This window comes from Trichosurus vulpecula, chromosome 2 (genome assembly GCF_011100635.1).
Source record: "Trichosurus vulpecula isolate mTriVul1 chromosome 2, mTriVul1.pri, whole genome shotgun sequence".
NCBI lineage: Eukaryota > Metazoa > Chordata > Mammalia > Diprotodontia > Phalangeridae > Trichosurus > Trichosurus vulpecula.
Window position 1 is genome coordinate 411,850,749 of NC_050574.1, and position 19,000 is coordinate 411,869,748.

General features: G+C 37.7%; 1 protein-coding gene across 3 annotated transcripts in view; it reads left to right on the plus strand.

Moving 5' to 3' along the window:
* TBL1X (transducin beta like 1 X-linked) overlaps positions 1 to 19,000 on the plus strand; it is a 377,352-nt gene that overhangs the window by 257,350 nt on the left and 101,002 nt on the right. For all 3 annotated transcript variants that reach the window (XM_036744222.1, XM_036744224.1, XM_036744223.1), the window contains exon 5: positions 15,713 to 15,820. In XM_036744222.1, coding sequence (XP_036600117.1) covers positions 15,763 to 15,820 — 58 coding nt within the window. In that variant the 5' untranslated portion in view covers positions 15,713 to 15,762. The remainder of the gene's footprint in view (positions 1 to 15,712; positions 15,821 to 19,000) is intronic.

The window sequence follows — 19,000 nt, forward strand, 5'->3', positions numbered from 1 at the left end:
TGATACATATTAGCTGTGTGACCCTGGGCAAGTCACTTAACCCTGATTGCCTCCCTCAAAAAGGTGACCATCTTAGGAGTGGTCTCTTAGTCATTCCACATTTCCCTATGTATTCCTTATGTTCATTTGATCTTTGCAGATTTTGTGAAATTGATGGAAGATTTATACTAGGAGGGTAGAGGGGCAGATATCTCTCTCTAAGTAAGGGAATGGAAAAACATGTAAGGTAACTTGTTGAATACCTGGTGCCAAGCTCATAGTCATGCAGAACAGAACCCAGATCTCTTGGCTCTTAGCTTTTTTACTAAAACTTTATCCTGGAATAAGCCCCTCCTACTTAGATTCCTCTTTGGTCTTACAGAAGGAATAACAAGTAAAACTGAATGAGAGGTCTTATCTTGTGGATTTTGGCAAATCACTTAATTGACTTAGTTGCATCTATAACATTCTGAAATAATCAGATACTTGGACTGTCAAGTAGGTCAGCCAGAAATGAAATTCTTCTTGAGTTATGTCAGAGGTAAAGCTTATAAGAGAGTACTGGGAAGGTGGAAATGATCATGGTAAATGAATGAGTTGAATGAATAAAAAAAAAGTCTGTTAAGTTCTTACTGTGCACCAAGGTCTGTGTTAAGTGCTGAGAATACAAATACAAGAAAGCCCTCTAGAATCTAGCATTATAATCGGGAAGACTACAGTTCAAAGGGAATGGTGTTAGGGAGCAGTCCTACAAGTGTCAAGGATGATGAGTGGGGATCTTGAGAGAATTGATTGAAATATCCCATCTGGTAACATTGGCAGAGTTGATTCAGTCATCTTCCTTGGTGGTTCTAAAATTGGAAGGGGAGAAGAGGGAGTAAGGAAAAGGCAAAGGCAAGAGAGTCCAGAGTCAAGTGAAACATGACTGGCATCTTTTCTGAAGAGGCAGTCAGGAAACAGGAGAACAGAGTGATGGAAAGAATATTGGCTTTGGAATCAAGTGTGGCCAGAGTTCAAATGCCACTGCTTATACTTAGGATCATAAGTCTAGAGCTAGAAGAAACCTCAGAGGCCATCTAGTTCAATCCACTCATTCAGGAAATGGAGGCGTAAGGACATTAAGTGATTTGCCCAGAGTGAAAACAGAAACTATTGATTGTGTTAAGATTTGAAAATCTGTAAAATGACAACTAAGGAAAGCTGGGTGCCGCAGAATTGACATTTATGAATTGTAGCGTTGGAGAAGACTTGAGGGTCTTTCAGACAGCAAGGAGATCATACCAGTCAATACTTAAAGAAATGAATTCAGGCTTTTCACTGGAAGGTCAATACTGAACCTGAAGCTTAAATACCTTGGCCACATAATGAGAAGATGGGACTCACTGGAAAACACCTAATATTGAGGAAGATTGAAAGCAAAAGAAAAAGGGGACGGCAGAGGATGAGATAGATTGTTACTGTCTTGGAGACAACAAGCATGAACTTGGACAGACTTGAGATAGGGGAGGACAGGGGTCACAAAAAACTGGACGCGACCGAACAAAACCAAAATGGAGATCATAATACCTATGTCACTAGATCGTTGTGAGATTCTAATGCGTCAGCATCTGTAAAATGCTTTGCAAACTTTCATATAAAACAAAAGAAAACTCATATTCAAGAAATCTGGTAAGCGCCATTTTTAAGATTCATACGTAGGATTTGTCAAGCAGCACGAGTCTTACCTCCTGCTACAGTGTTTCATCCTTCGTGTTGTTTATCACCCCTTTTTAAAGCAACTGTTTCCAATGTTGTTTGCTTTTGGAAAATTATTTTTGCTAAAAATACATGAAATTTTAATAAACTTCACCTGCTTAATTATATTTTAAGTATCTGGTTAAAGCAACAATCATTATAAGTAATATTTCTTCCTCATTCTTGGATTATTAGGCATAGCGATTCATATTGGATTTTTAGCACTTTGTCTTTTGGAATGAGTGATGAATTGGCTAATAAGTTTTTTAAAATGAAGAGACTCCTAAAACGTTCAAATTACAGAGAATCCCTTTCCTTATTATAGAAACTCGCTAGTGCTTCCAAAACTAGTTTTAACTAAAGTAAAATTTCTTTGAGACGTAGTCTCAAAGTGGGATATATATATATTTTTGTGTGTGTAGACATAGATGATTTTTAAAAGTTAATAGTGTTAAACTTTACTGGCTAATTTTAAACTGTAGTATTTTATCTACAACTGTAAGAAGCAACAAATATTATAATATATGGGACAGCTAGGTGGCACAGTGGATAGAGCACTGGGCCTGGAGTTAGGAAGACCTGAGTTCAGACCTAACCTCAAACACATAATAGCTGTGTGACCTCCAGGCAAGTCACTTCACCTCTGTTTTCTAATCTGTAAAATGGGAATTATAATTGCTGTTACTTCCCAGAGTTGCTGTGAGGGTCAGAAGAGATAATCATCATAAAGCACTTAGCGCAATATCTGGCGCATAGCGAGGGATATATAAATGGTAGCTATTATTATTATTAATGGGTAATTAATTTTCTTCTTTATTTCTTATTTAATGCTCCTTTGACAATACTTATTTCTAGAGAGAAACTTTAGACTGGCAGTCGACCTGACTTACCCATCTCTTTAAGGTACTTTTGTGTTTGCGACTTTGAATGATGGAAGAGATATCAGTCAGGTTGTAATTTTCCTATCATCCTTTTCCATATTAACCTTAATCGAAGGCATCTTCAATAACATGGATCAAGAAGAAAAATAAACCTCCTACCACTGATTGTGAAAGCTCCTCCCCTGTCTCAGTGGCATATACGATTGATCAATACAGCAAAGATCTCCGTCACTTTTGAACTGGCAGACCTGGAAAACATCTTTTGAGCTCTCAGAACTCAAATGCTAAAAGCTGATGGTATAAAGGAAACCGGTTGAAGAGTGAAAAAGAAATAAATTAACCAAACTAATGGATTCCAAGTGGAAGGCAGAAGAGGAGAAATAGTTAATGAGAATTTTTTTTTAATCTTTAATGGATTCAGGAATGCTCAGGACTCAGGAAAGTCAGCTGTGGTTGGAAGGTTCACAGTATCTCATATATTCCTCATATATCCCAAACCATATCTGAAGAGGACTCTCTTCACAACCCCCAAAGGGTACGTACCAGCCTCTGCTCAAAGACTTCCAACGAAGAGCAATCTCCCAAGGCAGTCCATTCAACTTGTAGATAGTTGTCATTGTGAGAAATTTTTTCCTCAAACTTTCTCAGAATCTGCTACTGTAGCTTCCACCCTTTGAACCTAATTTTGCTCTCTGGGGCCAAACAGAAGTAAGACTAATACTGCTTCTGTTTTATAGCCCTTTACCTGAAGGGTACTTAATAGGACAGTTATGTTCTCCTAAATTTTCCCTTTCCCCAACTAAATTTTCTTTTTCCAGGCTAAATATCCCTGGTTCCGTCAACAGATTCTTTTATTGGATGGCCTTCATTCCCATCACTGCCCTGACTGCCCTTCTCTTCTATGCTCCCCAAATTTATCCTGAAATGTGTCAACCCAAACTGAACACAATACTGCAGAAATCTTCTAACCAGGTCAGAGAACAGTGAAACTATTATATTACTTCCTCCCCTCTTTCTGTATACTGTGCCTTCCCCAAAGCACATGTCTAGCTTTGTCACCTTCTTATTAAATAAACTCCGGGGCTTCCCTGTTATCTCTAAGATCAAATATAAAATCCTCTGTTTTGCTCTCAAAGCCCTTCATAACCTGGCCCCTTCTTACCTTTCCAGTCTTCTCATATCTCATTCCCCTCCAAATACTGTGTGACCCAGTGATCCCCAATACAGTCCATCTCTCAAATCTATGCACTTTTTGGAGGGGGGAAGGCAGGGCAATTGGGATTAAGTGACTTGCCCAAAGTCACACAGCTAGTAAATGTGTCAAGTGTCTGAGGCCTCGTTTGAACTCAGGTCCTCCTGACTCCAGGGCCAGTGCTGCACCACCTAGCTGCCCCTAAATCTGTGCATTTTCAATGGCTGCCCCCACGCCTAGAATCTTTCCCTCCTAGTCTCCACCTCCTGGCTTCCCTTGATTCTTTCACCTCAAATCTCACTTTCTGCCTTTCCCAGCATCCCTTATTGCCAATGCATTCCCCCGAGATAATTCCCAGTTTATTTTGTATGCATCTTGTTTGTGCATAATTGCTTGAATGTTGTATCCCTGCTACGATTGTGAGCTCCTCGAGCTAAGGGACTGTTTTGGCCTTTCTACATCTAGGAGTACCTGGCATACAGTAGGTATTTAATAAAGCTTACTAGTTTGACCTAACAACAAGAATTTACACTTATATTATGCCTTAAAGTTTACAAAGCATCATACATAAATTATCATCTTTGAGCCTCACCACAGGTATTATTATCCCCTTTTTCAAGAGGAGTAAACTGAGGCTCTTAGAGCTTAACCAACTTGGCCACAGTCACATAGCTAGTGTCCGTGACAGGATTTGAACTCAGATTTTCTTGATGCCGAATATAACCTCGATCGCATTAGCGCTTCTCAGCTATTGAAATTGGATATTTTTATTGACGAATACAGTGTTGTTCCCCATATTGCCATGGTACTGGTACTAATTAATCAGTCACCAGGAAGACTGTTTTTTTTTTTAAGAAGTAGCAATGTTGGATTACACGGATTCATTCACACACTTTCTTGGGTAAACAGTTGGTATTTTTGAGAAATGGGGTCTTAGCTTTCTTTCATAGGCGAAACAAAGGCAAACCTTATCCCATCTCGGCACCAGTATCCTGGATTCTAAACGAGTGGAGTTCAAATTAATTGTTCCATTACATTCCATAAATTAAATATGAGATTCCGGGTTACTCATGATAAGCTACAACTGCTTTGTTAGGAAGTGGCAGAATCATTTCAGTAATACTAGTAATGGCGGCTGGCATTTATACAGCACCTTACGGTCTGCAGAGCACTTTCCAACCATGATCTCATTAGATCCTCACAACAGCTCTGAGAGGTGGGTCCTATTATTACGCCCGTTTTACACATAAGGAAACTGAGGCAGACAAAGGTTAAATGACATACCCAGGCTCACACTGCTGGTTGGTATCAGAGCCAGACTTTTAACGCCTGTCTTCCTCAACTCCGGTTCCAGTGTTCTACCCAAAATATTTTTAAATGCTAAAGAAAAGAATTTAATATAAAGCCTCTTGTGATTCTCTTTTTTTTTCCCATTCGTTACTTCTTCAGAATATCTCTTTCTCCAAAAGTCTTGGTACCAGGCCTTTTTACCTGTCTGTATCTTTTCATTCAAGTCCTGGTTAAAAACTCAACTCATCTAGGAACCTTTTGATAATTACTTGCAACTCTATTCTCATCACTTTTTTTCCTCTGTACATCCTCTAGTTCCCTCAAAAATGGGAAAACTGGGGCAAAGGAAGAGCTTTAATGTTTGCATTTGTTTTATCTTTCTCATTAGCAACACGTGTAAATACCTCATCTGACACATGTTGAAATAATTACTCATAATTTAACTACATTATATATTTGGGTTCTATTTATGTGTGTGTATAGACAGTATGTGTATCTGTATATCCGTCTGTATATATGTATATGTGCATGTGTGTATACACATTTAGAACATGCAAATAATGGGTAAAAAAGAAGGTGGATGTTGACAGGGCTTTATTGTGGGTAAAGGCACTTAGCCTTTATTTTATAGGATTGTAGCATAGTTTATAATTAATTTTACCCAGCTTTTTTTCTTTAAAAGGTAGTTTAATTATTAAGATATTGTAAAAAAATAATTTAATAAAATTCACAAAACTATAACCTCCCCAAGGGCTGCAACATTGTCGTATTTATCTTTGTATCTATCCCCACAATAATAACTATTATTATCCTAAAATTAGTGGAGTTCAAATGAATGGCTCTACAATATTCCATAAATTAAATGATTTAAAGATAAATTAGAATAATGGTAATTATCATGATCATTATAGCTGACATTTACATAGTGCTTACCATGTTCCAGGCGTTGGGTTAAGTGCTTTACAATTATGATCTCATTTGAGCCTTACAAAAACCCTGGGAGGTAGGCGCTATTTTTATTATCCCCTGTTTTACAGATGAGGCAACTGAGGCACACAGATGTTAAGTGACTTGCCCAGGGTCACATAGCCAGTAAGTATCCGGGCAAGATTGGAACTCAGGTCTTCCTGACTCCAGGCCCAGCACTCTGTCCACTGACCCACCTATTGAGGTCTCAATAAGTTTATTTAGTAGTGCATAGTGAGGTAACTTCAATGAGGAAGACCTTTGTTCCATTCTTGCCTCTTGACACATAATACCTGTGTGACCCTGGCACATCTCTTAACCTGCCAATGCCTCAGCCAACTCTTTCAAACTATAGGTTGCAGAGCAGGTATGATCTGCTTTGCCAGAGGGAATTTCCTCTCTGGGAATGTCCTTTGCCGATGAAACCACAGCTCCAGTCCAAAAATAGATAAAAAGTTTATTGCATTAAGGAGCTCATCAGGCACCACAGGCCTGTTTGTTAGCTCAGCACACTGTCTCCCTTTAACGGACTGAAACTAGGTGGATAGAGCACTGGGCTTGGAATCTGGACGTACTTGTCTTCATGAGTTCAAATCTGTCCTCAGATGCTCACTAGCTGTATGACCCTGGGCAAGTCATTTAACTCTGTTTGCCTCAGTTTCCTCGTTTGAAAAATGGGCTGGAGAAGGAAATGGCAAACCACTCCAGTATCTTTGCCAAGAAAAAACCAAATGGGGTCACAGAGAGTCAGGCATGACTAAAACAACTCAACCACAACCTTTTTTTCCTCTTGTTCCAAAAAATTGAATTTTTATGTAGGATACCTAAACTAGGTGGGGGGATGTTGGGGGGGGGCAGCGCTGTTAAAGGGGAGTGGATGATCTAACCACGACAGTCAAATTATTTATTTGCCTCAAAATTGGTACCAAACTATGGTGTCTGAAGGGTAGTGGCAGAAATGGTGAAAGCCCTTTAAAGAAAAGGCCCTTTAAAAGAAATACCTCATCCATAGATCGCCAGGGACATCTGTTAAAGCTATGAAGGGCCTGCTGAGTGATGTGATAAGTGGGAAGAACTCTAGCTGATGAGCTCTGCCTGCAGGAGCAGGTGTTACTCTAGGCAACAGGAGTTCCTAATTACCAAAGGAGGTTTCAGTGAATGAGAGACCACGTTGCCAGCCAAAAACACATTCAAATGGAATTAAAGCCACCAGCAGAATCCTGGAATTGTCTTCTTTGTAATAGATGGTTAAATATAATTTTACTATGGCACTGTCTGTGGAATTTAATTCTGGCAGATGAAATTTTTGAAAGGAGGAGAAACTTTGTTTTCCAACCTTAGAATTGAATGTTGGTGAGATAAAAATCATATGAATTTAATTCAGAAGCAATAGCTGTTCACAACCAGATTTCATCAAGAATCCATTTTCATAAAAATCCAAAGAAAGCAGCAAACAGGCGGTTTGGAGTTCAGGATACAAAACCTCTAGAAGATTTACTGAATGTTTAACGGCATGTTTTGATGTTGTATGTAGCTCTGGGACTTGATCTGAGTTAAATATTGGTTTATATGCGTAGTCAATTATGATAATGTTTCGAAGTTCCAGCCCAACAGTTTTGAATGTCCCTGGTATATTTTATGGAAAATTTTTGGTTCTAATCATCAAAAAGATTAGTATTTGGAATTTACCTCCATGCGCAGCCTATTAATAGGGTTCACTCCCAGTTTATTAGTGATAATGACTTTTAAGTACCTCACATAGGCGTAGCCTAAGTTATTTGTAAATTAAAAGCACTATAGAGTTAATACTATATCTGAACAAACAACTTAGCCCTTACATAAATCGGGAAAGAAAACTAATCTGCCCAGTGAAAGCAAGCGTAATCTGCTGTGGATAAGGGCACTTTGTTTTTTCTTGTTTCTTTTTTTTTGGTTTGGTGTTTTGTTTTTTGGTTTTTTTTGCTTTTTGGCAGGGCAGTTGGGGTTAAGTGACTTGCCCAAGGTCACACAGCTAGTACATGTGTCAAGTGTCTGAGGCCGGATTTGAACTCAGGTCCTCCTGACTCCAGGACCGGTGCTCTACTCACTGCGCCACCTAGCTGCCCTGTTGTTTTTTTTAAAGATGCACAAGGAAAATATACTAATGATATCTGGTTATTGGCTTAAAGAGCCTTCTTCCAAGAGGAATAGACATGCACATACTTTATTATTTGCATGTGCAGAGCACACACACACATACACACACGCACACGCATACACACACTCTTTAGTTCTGCATTCATTCAACAGACATTTATTACACTGTGAGACAACAGTAGGTGCAACATAATAGTAGAAAGTCATTGCCACTTAGGAACTTTATACAGAGAGATGACAACACCCAAATGAGGACATAATGCTTCCTTTATGATAGGATTAGACATAGGATTTTGAAAAGTATTAATTATATAAAGCCATTAATAATTAGTAAAAATAATTGAGTATCCTTGGTGCATCTAAATCCCTTTTATAAGTGACTTTTCAAGAATATAATTGTCATATGAATAAGACATACCTACAGGTCTTGGGACTATATTACATAGGAGTAAATCCAAAGTTTTAAAATATATCTTTTTCTTCAATGATAACTTTTGCTCAGATTCAGAGATTGACATAAGGAGAGAAGGGGCGGGGGCAAGGAAATGTGGCATAGTAGACCTGTTGATTTATTTCTGTTTATGCACACACTTCTTGTTACATACTTATTACAAGAACAAAGAACAATATTTTTGCAGGTCTGAGAGATTACTATAGTTATGGAAAATGAAGACCCACTTAATGTAATTTATTTGTGTGCCTCTTTAATCTTCCCTGCTAGGTTATAATTATAGTAACTCACATGTACATCGTGTTTTGAAAAGGTTTACAGAGTACTTTTCTCATAGCAGTCCTTCCTCCCTCCTTTCCTCACTCTCTTCTTTCCTTCCTTTTTTCCTTTTTTCCTTCCTTCCTTTGTTCCTTCGTTCATTCCTTTCTTCTTTCCATCCTTCCTTCCTTCCTCTCTTCCTCCCTCTCTTCCTTTGTCCTTGCTTCACTCCTTTACTCCCTTCTTTCCTTCCTTCCTTCCTCCCTCCCTCACTCCCTTCTTTCCTTCCTTGCTCCCTCCGTGATCTCCAAGATCCCTTCCAGTTCTAAATCCTATAATCATGATCCCTGGCTGAATCCCTAAAGGTGACTCAGTAGATAGAGCACTAGACTTGAAATCAGAAAGACCTGAGATTGAATTCTGACTAAGACAGTTACCAAGTGTCTTAGACAAATCATTTAACCTCTGACTCATTTTCCTCTGCAAAATAGAGATAATAATCAAGAATCAAATGAGATGATATGGAAAGTGTTTTGCAAAGCTTGAAGCACTTTATAAATTTCAGCCATTATTATTGTTGATATTAAAAGGAAAGGAATTCCTCCTCTCCCTTCTCAATAAACTTCAGGGGCTCCCTGTTTCTGCCTGTGTCAGGTATAAAATTCTCTTTTTGATTTTTAAAGCCCTTCACAACCTGGCCCCTTCTTACCTTTATAGTCTTACACTTTACTCCATGTACTCTATGATCCAGTGATACCAACCATCTTGCTGACCCTTTAACTCCTGACTCCCTGCCTATTCTTTCTTTTTTTTAAATATATTTTGTTTTTCCCCAATTAAATGTTAGAACAATTTTAAAACATTTTCTAAAGGTTTAAGTTCCAAATTCTATCCCTGCCTCCTTCCCTCCTCCTTGAGACGGTAGGCAGTCCAATATAGTTTATACATATGCAGTCATGTAAAACATTCCCATATTAGTCATTTTGTACAAGAAGACAGGAAGGAAGGAAGGAAGGAAGGAAGGAAGGAAGGAAGGAAGAGAAAAGTAGCATGCTTCAGTCTGTATTCAGACAGTATCGGTTCTTTCTTTGGAGTTGGATAGCACACTGCATCATGAGTCCTTTGGGATTGTCTTGGATCATCACATTGCTGAGAATAGCTAAGTCATTCACAGGTCTTCTTATTATAGTATTGCTGTTACTGTCTACAACACTCTCCTGGTTCTGCTCACTTCACTTTGTGTCAGTTCATGTCAGTCTTTCCAGGGTTTTCTGAAATCATCCTGCTTGTCATTTCTTAGAGCACAATCACATACCACAGCTTGTTCAGCCATTCCCCAATTGATGGGCACCCTCTTGATTTCCAATTCCCAGCCACCACAAAAAGAGCTAGTATAAATATTTTTGTACAGATAGGTCCTTTCCCCCTTTTTTGGATGTCTTTTCACCCTGCCTTTTCACCAGCTGTCTTTCATGGCTATAAGGTCTTCCTTCCTCATCTCTGCTTCCTCACTTCCTTCAAGACTTAGCTCAAATCTACCTTCTGCCAAAGACCTTTTCCCAATACCCTCAACTCCACTTCCTTTCTCTGAGATTACAATTCACCCTGTATAAATCATGTGTATCCATAGCTGTGTGCATTTTCTTTGCCCTCTTTGAATGTGAACTCCTTGAAGGGCAGGAACTGTGTAGATGCCTTTATTTGTATTCCCTACACTTAACACAAAGTTAGCACTTAATAAATGCTTGTTGACTGACTGACTCAGAAAGAAAAAAAGAAAAACAGAAGCTTCTCCCCTTCTTCATTGACCCATTTGTTTGGTCAGGCTTTGTTAAAGATTGAAGGTTTCTGTAAGATCAAGCCCCTTGTTTTATAAGGTTTTTTTAATTGTATGTACCGTTTAAATTTTTTTAATTAAAAAAATGAGATATAGATTCTGAAGGAAATGCAAATGAGCAATTCCAGAAAAATTTGTAGGCTCAAGAAACATCATTGGAATAAATGTTTAACCTCTACAATTAATTTATCGAAGGGGATAGCCTTCATTTGTGTTTATATTTGTTTAAAACCAGTTTTATTAACACATATAATACAAGAGGTCCTCCTCTTTAAGTGCCATTGAATCCACTTAAAACAGGGACCGACAACTCCAAGAAAGAAAATAATGAACAAGGCCTTTATTTTGGAAAATAAGGTAAATTATGAAATTAAGTTTAACTTATGTTGTTTAACAAATTTTAAAGTGTGATTTCAACTGCAATAACTCTTAGAATGAACAAGAAATGTGTCAACTGTTGACCATGTAATTTTGTAAAGTTAAATTGTATGATATGGTGCAGTTCAACGTCTTTCATTTAACCCAGTACTCCAAAAATAACAATAACAACAAAACATACACACACACACACACACACACATATACACACGCACGTGACACACTTTAAAATAGACTTTGCATTATTTACATTTTCCCTGTCACTTTTCTAACAACCGTCATTTTCTATACAACCAACAAAACAGTAAGACAAGCCCTGATTTGTTGCATTTACCTTTTTCCAAGGTATAAATGCTTACACTGAAAATTTAACAATCAGCTCTCGTGAGCTGGGAAAAGTTGACTCCAACACATTCCTGAGTATAATAAATTTTGCTACAGCTTCTTTTTGTTTTTCTTGTATCATATTTTTTGTTTCTGTTTTCTAATCCATTCAATCCTATTAAATTTTATAGTTGAATTCATACTATTTATAATCGCAGGTCTGATTGTATATTTCCCTCTATCCTATTCTCTTATATTTTTCCTTCTTTTTATAAAGAAGAGAGGAGTGAGTTTAGTTTTAGTGTTCTAGGTTTGTTGTAATATGCTTGCTCTTTATCTCTCCTTCACCCAGAGTCCAATAATAGGGTTCCCCCCCTTTATTTCTTTTCTTTTAAATCTCTCTCCAAAATTTACCTACCATTTGTTTTGCTTCAGATTAATCCCTCCCTTCATATATCCTCCTTCTTGTTCCTCTTTTTCCCTTCTCCCCTTTCTCTCTTGATTCTTTGTTGAGTGAAATGTATTTCTGTAGTCGTGTATCTGTGCATGCACGTGTGCACGAGTGCTTCCCTCCTTCCCTTCCTTTTTCAGTGAGGGTAATATTCAAGTGTTTTCTGTTCTTCCCTTCCTTCTTGTTTGTATAAGCACACCCCAATTATGTGAGGTAATTTTCCCTTAACCTTCCTTCCTTCCTTCTCTTCCCTATTATATTCTTCTTCCCCTTCCTTTCCATTCTTTTTTTTTATATTTTTGGTTGTTTTTTGGCAGGGCAATTGGGGTTAAGTGACTTGTCCAAGGTCGCGCAGCTAGTACATGTGTCAAGTGTCTGATGCCGGATTTGAACTCAGGTCCTTCTGACTCCAGGGCTGGTGCTCTACTCACTGTGCCACCTAGCTGCCCCTCTTCCTTTCCATTCTTATTTTAAGGTCAACAAAATCTAAGAGAAACCTCAGGGGCAGGTTTTCATTTTGTGGTTTCTGTCATGGGATAATCAGTAGATTCTTTATATTTCCATTTTGTCTTCTGGTTCAATGAGATTTGGACTGTCTTTTATTATTTCTTCAAATATTATGTCTGGGCTCCCTTTTTTGTCATGGCTGGAAGTCTAATAATTCTTAAATTATCTCTTATTCTGCTTTTCAAGTCTTTTTTTGCTATGATGTATCTTACACTTTCTTCTATTTTTTCAATATTTTGAATTTGTTTTAATATTTCTTATTTTCTCATGTCGTCATTAGCTTCTATTTGGTCAATTCTTAATTTTCAAGATGCTTGTTTCTTGGGCAGGGTTTTTTGTCTCTTGTCCCAAGCTACTAATTCTCTTTCCACATCTTTCTTCCATAGCTCTTTCTTTTTTCATTTCTCTCCTAGTACTCATATTTGGTTTTTTAAATCATTTTTAACTATTTAAAAACTCTTGTTTTATATCTTCCAGGATATCTAGTTGCTTATGCTTAAGCCATATTTTCTTTCATATTTTGATTGTAGATGTTTAGGAGTCATTTTCTCCTGGGTTTGTGTCTTAAGGGTCCCTGTCACTGTAATTGTTTTTAATGGTGGAATTCTATTTTTGTTTGTCTACTTCCTGGCTGGAGGCTTGATCTTAGGACCAGACTCTGGACACCTCTGAGGGAGGTGTCTGAGCTCAGTTTTTGTCCTCTAAGGTCATTCTTTTGTTTTCTTAGGGTACTGAGTTTTGTGTTATTCTACGATGATCCCAGTGACAGCTCAGGACAGAGGCCTGCCAGCTTTCAGGGCTCCCAAAGTGGTCTGATACAGGACAGCATCTGATGGCTTCTTTCCTCGTCTGAGCTCAGCAAATTCCTTAACTAAAAACATTCCTGTGGGCTTGCCTCTGGTGGGAAGTTCTAGTAGACTCAAGATAGACTCGGCCATTATCAGCTAGCTGGAAGGTTCTGTTGGTTCAGAGTGACAGTCTAGGACCTATAAACTTAGTTCACACTAGAGACACCCCTAGGTATAAGTCCCCTGCTCAGTCCATCCTGGGTCTGTGACAGGAAGCTGTGGAACGTGCAACAGAACTACCAGTTCTACAGCCTGCATGAGGTTACAGGGCCCTGTATGGGTATAGGACCTTTCCTTGACCTGGTGTACAATCTCAGTCATCTTTCACTTCTGTGTGGAGTGCTCTGTGCTTTTCTGTTCAAACTCGGTCTCCAATGTCTATGCTATTATTTTCCCATTTATCAGAAACAAAGAGGATTTTGTATAATATTTACAAATGTAATTGTAAAGTATGCAATATCAAATGAAATTTAAACAATATTAAATATGCAGTAATATTAAGTACATTTAGATTATCCATGCCTTTGACCTATGGCCAGTCCCCACTTTCCTGACACATTTCATTAATGTAAATGATACGGAATTGACATACATAATAAAAAGAAGTGAATAACATATAGAAACTATAGGCCAGAGAGTATGGGTTTTATTCCTGATAATATTTTAGAATGTGTTATTAAAGTGATGGTTAGTGAACCTTTAGAAAAGGTAGAAGTGATCACAGAGCACAGCATACCTTTAAGAGTAGGTCATGGGAGGCTAATCTTCCTTTCCTAGATTGATGACTGGACTTATAAGGATTAGTGGACTAATTTTATTTCCCTTCCTAAACTAGTTACTAGACTGATATTAGGGAATGTCATGCTTATAGTTTTCCTAGATTTTAGTTAAGCATTTGACTTTCTCATGATATTCTTATGGATAGGACCAAAGGATGTAGGGTTAGACAAAAGGTGAAGTTGGGTGGCTTCAGAGCTAGTTGGAGGATGAAACCAGAAGAGCTTTCCTGGGAAGAAAGTCTGTAGAATATGGCTCAGGTATCTGTGCTTGGTCCCCCATGCTGTTTGATACTTTGATCAGTGACTTGGATAAAGGCACAGATCACACGTTTATCAAATATTCAGATGACACAAAGGTAGGATGGATAGCCAACATGTAGGGTGACAGATGCCCAAAGATCTGAACATTGGACTGAATTTAATCAGATGAAATGACGTAAAGATAAATGTTGAGTTTTGTACTTGAGTTAAAAAATGTCTCCTTTGTAAGTATAAGATTGAGGGGGCCAGGCAAGATTCATGAGCATGCTATAATAAGCTCAGTAGAATGCAGCACCATAATGTGGCAGCCCAAAATGTAAACTTGACGTGCATTAAGAGGCATCATCCAAGACTAGGAAGGTGATATTCCTGCTCTGCTTTGCCAAGGCCATACACGTTCGAAGTGTTTTGTTCAGTTTGGGGCTCTCCAGTTTAAGACAGGTTCGATAGGCTGAAGTGTGTCGAGAGGAGGGTAAACAGAATGCTGAAGGGCCTCATGCTCTTGTCACACGTGAAGCTCATGTTAAAGGAATGGAGAATATTTATTCCGGAGAAGGGAAGACTTAGGGGGAATAAGGACAGGTTTCTTTAAGCATTTGAAGCTTGGAAGAAGGATTACACTTGTTTGTCTGAGGCCCAGAGGGCAGACCTAGGATTAATGGGTGGAAGATGCTGAGAGATGGACTTAGATTTTATGTGAGGAAAATTTTCTGATAATTGGAGCTGCCTGAATAAACTGCTTGAGAAGGTTTCCTTCCACTGGAGAACTTCAGATGGAACACTTGGAGGATCATTTGCCTGTTATGCTTAGAGGAGATTAATTTTTCCCATGTGAACAAATTGGACTAGATGGCCTTTGGTGTCATTTAGCATTGAGATGTTATCATTTTGTGTGCCCTTAGGAAAATGTTATCTCAGTTTTAGCGTGTGTTCTAGAAGGGGGGAGGGGGCAGTAATATATCTCTATGTTATCATTTATCTTGTGTAATAAAAATACTGGCCAGAAAACTATTTCATGCCGAACACAACGCCATCTGCATGCAGACGTTTGAAAGTACTATTTTAATGGTCATTCTGGAGTGTATTAATCTACAAAGCCCAGTGAAAACATAATTTTTATTAGTTTGTTTTCAATCTTCATTGCTTATAAATTTCTTTTTTTTGTGGTGGGGTTTATTTCTTACCGAGTTCTATACTTTGGAAATACAGACTTTTCTTATTAACGATACAGAACCTCAATGTGGAGCCTATCTGGGCATATACAAGGAACATCCCAGAATGGGAATTATGAACTGAGTAGATACTTTCATGTCAGACACTAATCATTTTAATGTGTGTACATACTCATGCCTCTCGTTTTCCTCCATAATTCCTAAAGTACAAACAATCAGAGGAGGTAGTGTACCAATCGCTGTTCTTTTTTCTCCTTTTTTTTAACAGAGGGTGGATCACACTTCATATAAACCTCATCATTTTGAGGTGGGGCTAAGATGAGCATAACCAGCGACGAAGTGAATTTTTTGGTATATCGTTATCTCCAGGAGTCAGGTAAATGATTCATCTTTCAGTCAGTAAGCAGCATTTATGAAGTCGACTGTATACAGAGTGTTTTCTTATAAATGATAGTAGGTTAAAGCAGAGTATAAAATAAAAGGTGTCCCTTTTCCGTGTCTGTCCCTGGGTATAGGACCCAGATCACGACAAGGGGAATGGGTCCCCCAGTTCTAACACATTTGGGGCTGTCTTTGATGGGCATCGAAAGCATCCTGAATAAAGTGTGTGTGTTGTTAAAGAATGGGGTGATGGTGAAGAAATTTATGAATTGATTTGATATTTATTAAGCTCTTCAAGTAATTTTTAGCACCAGTCTGGAGAAGGGAAGGAAGAGGCTATCTCGTTTTCCACTGATTTCCACATTGCACTAGTAGGGAGACTTTTATACCATAGCAGATAGTGGAATTGGAATCAGGAATCCTTAGATTTGAACCCCATTTCTGACACTAGTTGTGTGACTCTGGGCAAATCACTTCATCTCTCTGACTCTTGGTTTTCTAATGTAAAATGGGGATAACAGTGACTGCCCTGCAGTACCTACCTCACGGTGTTTTTCTGGAGATCCATTGAGGGTCAGTCTGCAAAGCACTTTGCAAAATCTAAAGTACTATTATAAACGTCAGTTATGGGACAGCTAGGTGGTGCGGTGAGTAGAACACCGGCCCTGAAGTCTGGAGGACCTGAGTTCAAATGCGGCCTCAGACACTTGACACACTTACTAGCTGTGTGAGCTTGGGCAAGTCACTTGACCCCAATTGCCCTGCCTTCCCCCCTGCAAATCAAACAAATGAATAAATAAATAAATGGACACCAGTTATTATTATTATTATTATTATCTAGTATTATGTACTCCTCTACTCCCAGAAGTCAGGGCTTTCGGCAACGTGGTCTCATTATTTTTGCCCCCTTAACTATATTTTAGGTTTTCCTCAACAAGATTTTATGTGTAATGGGAAGTAAATAGACTCTATAATTTGCTTATATAGGCAAAGACAAACCTCTTTCTGCCACTGAACTGATCACTGAGCAAATGGGCGCCATGTGGTAGAAAAGTTATTGGTCTAGAAAGTCAAAACCCTCAGATTTTAATCCTGGCCACGGCATTACCTGTGTGACCTCGTACACATGTGGTCCTCACCCATAAAGTTAAGAGATTGGACCAAGAGATTCTGAACTCCCTCCCAGTTCCAAAATTCTAATCTCATGTCACAGTATTTTCTTTATTGCTATGTGTATTATCAAATTAGAATTCAGTCCAGTTTTTTTAAAAGATTCAACAAACATTTGTCCATTCATTTTGTGCTAAGAAAATTGTATTTCATAAGGAAATAATAAATACGTTGTCTTATAATGAAATTTTTGTGGCCAAAGACACATTCACTGAAGGTTTGTGTGTGTGTTTGTATTTATATACACATAGATATACATCTCTTTATAGACAAAATATTACTTCCTTTTAGACTTAATTATTTTCCAGTAGTTCGAGATATATTCCCTTTTTTTAAAATTTAATTTTCTTTTTTTTGGTGAGGCAGTTGGGGTTAAGTGACTTGCCCAGGGTCACACAGCTAGTAAGTGTCAAGTGTCTGAGGCATATGTTCCCTTCTTGAAAGTATTCAGTCCCTAGATAGAAAATCAACTTAACACAATACAAAATGTCATAGGTGAAAGACCGAAACTGTTCTTGCCCTTGGCACTTGTGGCACATCCATCCGTCTGATGGGGGACAGAGAGTGAAAGAGATTTAGTTGTTTTTTTTTTTCATTTTGATTGGACAAAGAACAGTAAATTCTCTGAATCTAGAGAATGAAGAGGGAGCTTGGCTGCCATATTGTACCTCAGCATAAGGTACAGCAGCACACTGCTGTGAGTAAACAAGTTCTTTTTCCTGTGATATTTGCAAGAGTTGACTCCCTCTCTTTTTTTCTTTTTGCATTTGTTTACATTTGTTTTATCATCTGTTTGCAGTGCTTTTGAAGATGGTTATTGAGTATAGCTCATAAATGTGAATTTAGTGTTTAGAAATAACATATTGATTTTATTTTTGATTTATAAGTAATTTAAAAAAGAAGCCGTGTATTGAAGTCGTATTTATCAAGAGAGGCCTTCTAATCTAAACACTATATGCATTCCCATACTGACATTGAAGGCCACATAGAATTTTGGGGCTGGTTTCTTATTAAAAAGAGGAACTTTCTCTTGTGTAGGTACTCATGTATGTGGGTAGGTCGTGTGATATGTTGGTCTTAAATACAGACATAATATTCAGTTCATTCAACAAGCATTTATTTAAAGTAACAGGCATCTCTGGGAGGGTGGAGGGGAGAGAAGAAAAACTTTACATGATAATTTTGTTTTATTTGAAAGAAATAGCAAGTTGCACATGGTAGACTTGCAAGTTTCATGTACAATCATAGTTTTTTATTGTACTGTATTATGGAAATGGTTGTTTTATTCCATAAATTAAAAATAAAATTAAAAAGTAATAAGCACATAATTTTTCTCCTTCCAATTAAAGGTCTAATTTGCACTGGAAAATTTTATTTAAGCAATAGATTTATTTAACCAATAGATTGCCAATTTCCTTTGAGAAACTATTGTCCTCATGCTATACTTTTCAAAATGTATTTGAGGAAATTTTGAGTCCTTAATATTTTAATTAAAATTTGCTGTAGAACCCTCAATAATTATTAGACAAAATTGCTTGCAATCAAGTTTTAGAAATTTATGCAGTAATTGGGTGTGACATGTGTGTGGTGCCAGCACATCTGTTTTAAGGAAGCCGTTGCTTTTCTGAGCTGCCCTAAGAGGGTTGTCAGCTGTTTTTCTTTTTAAAGTTTGTGTTTTTACCAAGGAACTGCCCTCACTCCTGAAGCTCCATAAAAATGAAACCTGTTTAGAACAAGAAAATCTGAATGTTTTAAATCAGTGCTTTAATTTCCAAATTTGAAGGGTTTAGTCTGTCCATTCCTGGCTTTATACATATAGTGAGAATTCATGTAGTTAATTTCAGAAAATTAATGAAAGTAAATGGATTTTTAGATAATTTTAATAGATTATTACAGCACTTTAGTGTATTAGAAAAATTTTAAAAGATAATATTTAACGTCTGTTTTCAGTATATTAAAACTTTTTAAGAGGTGTGTTATAGTATTTATAAAGCTGGGGGAAAAC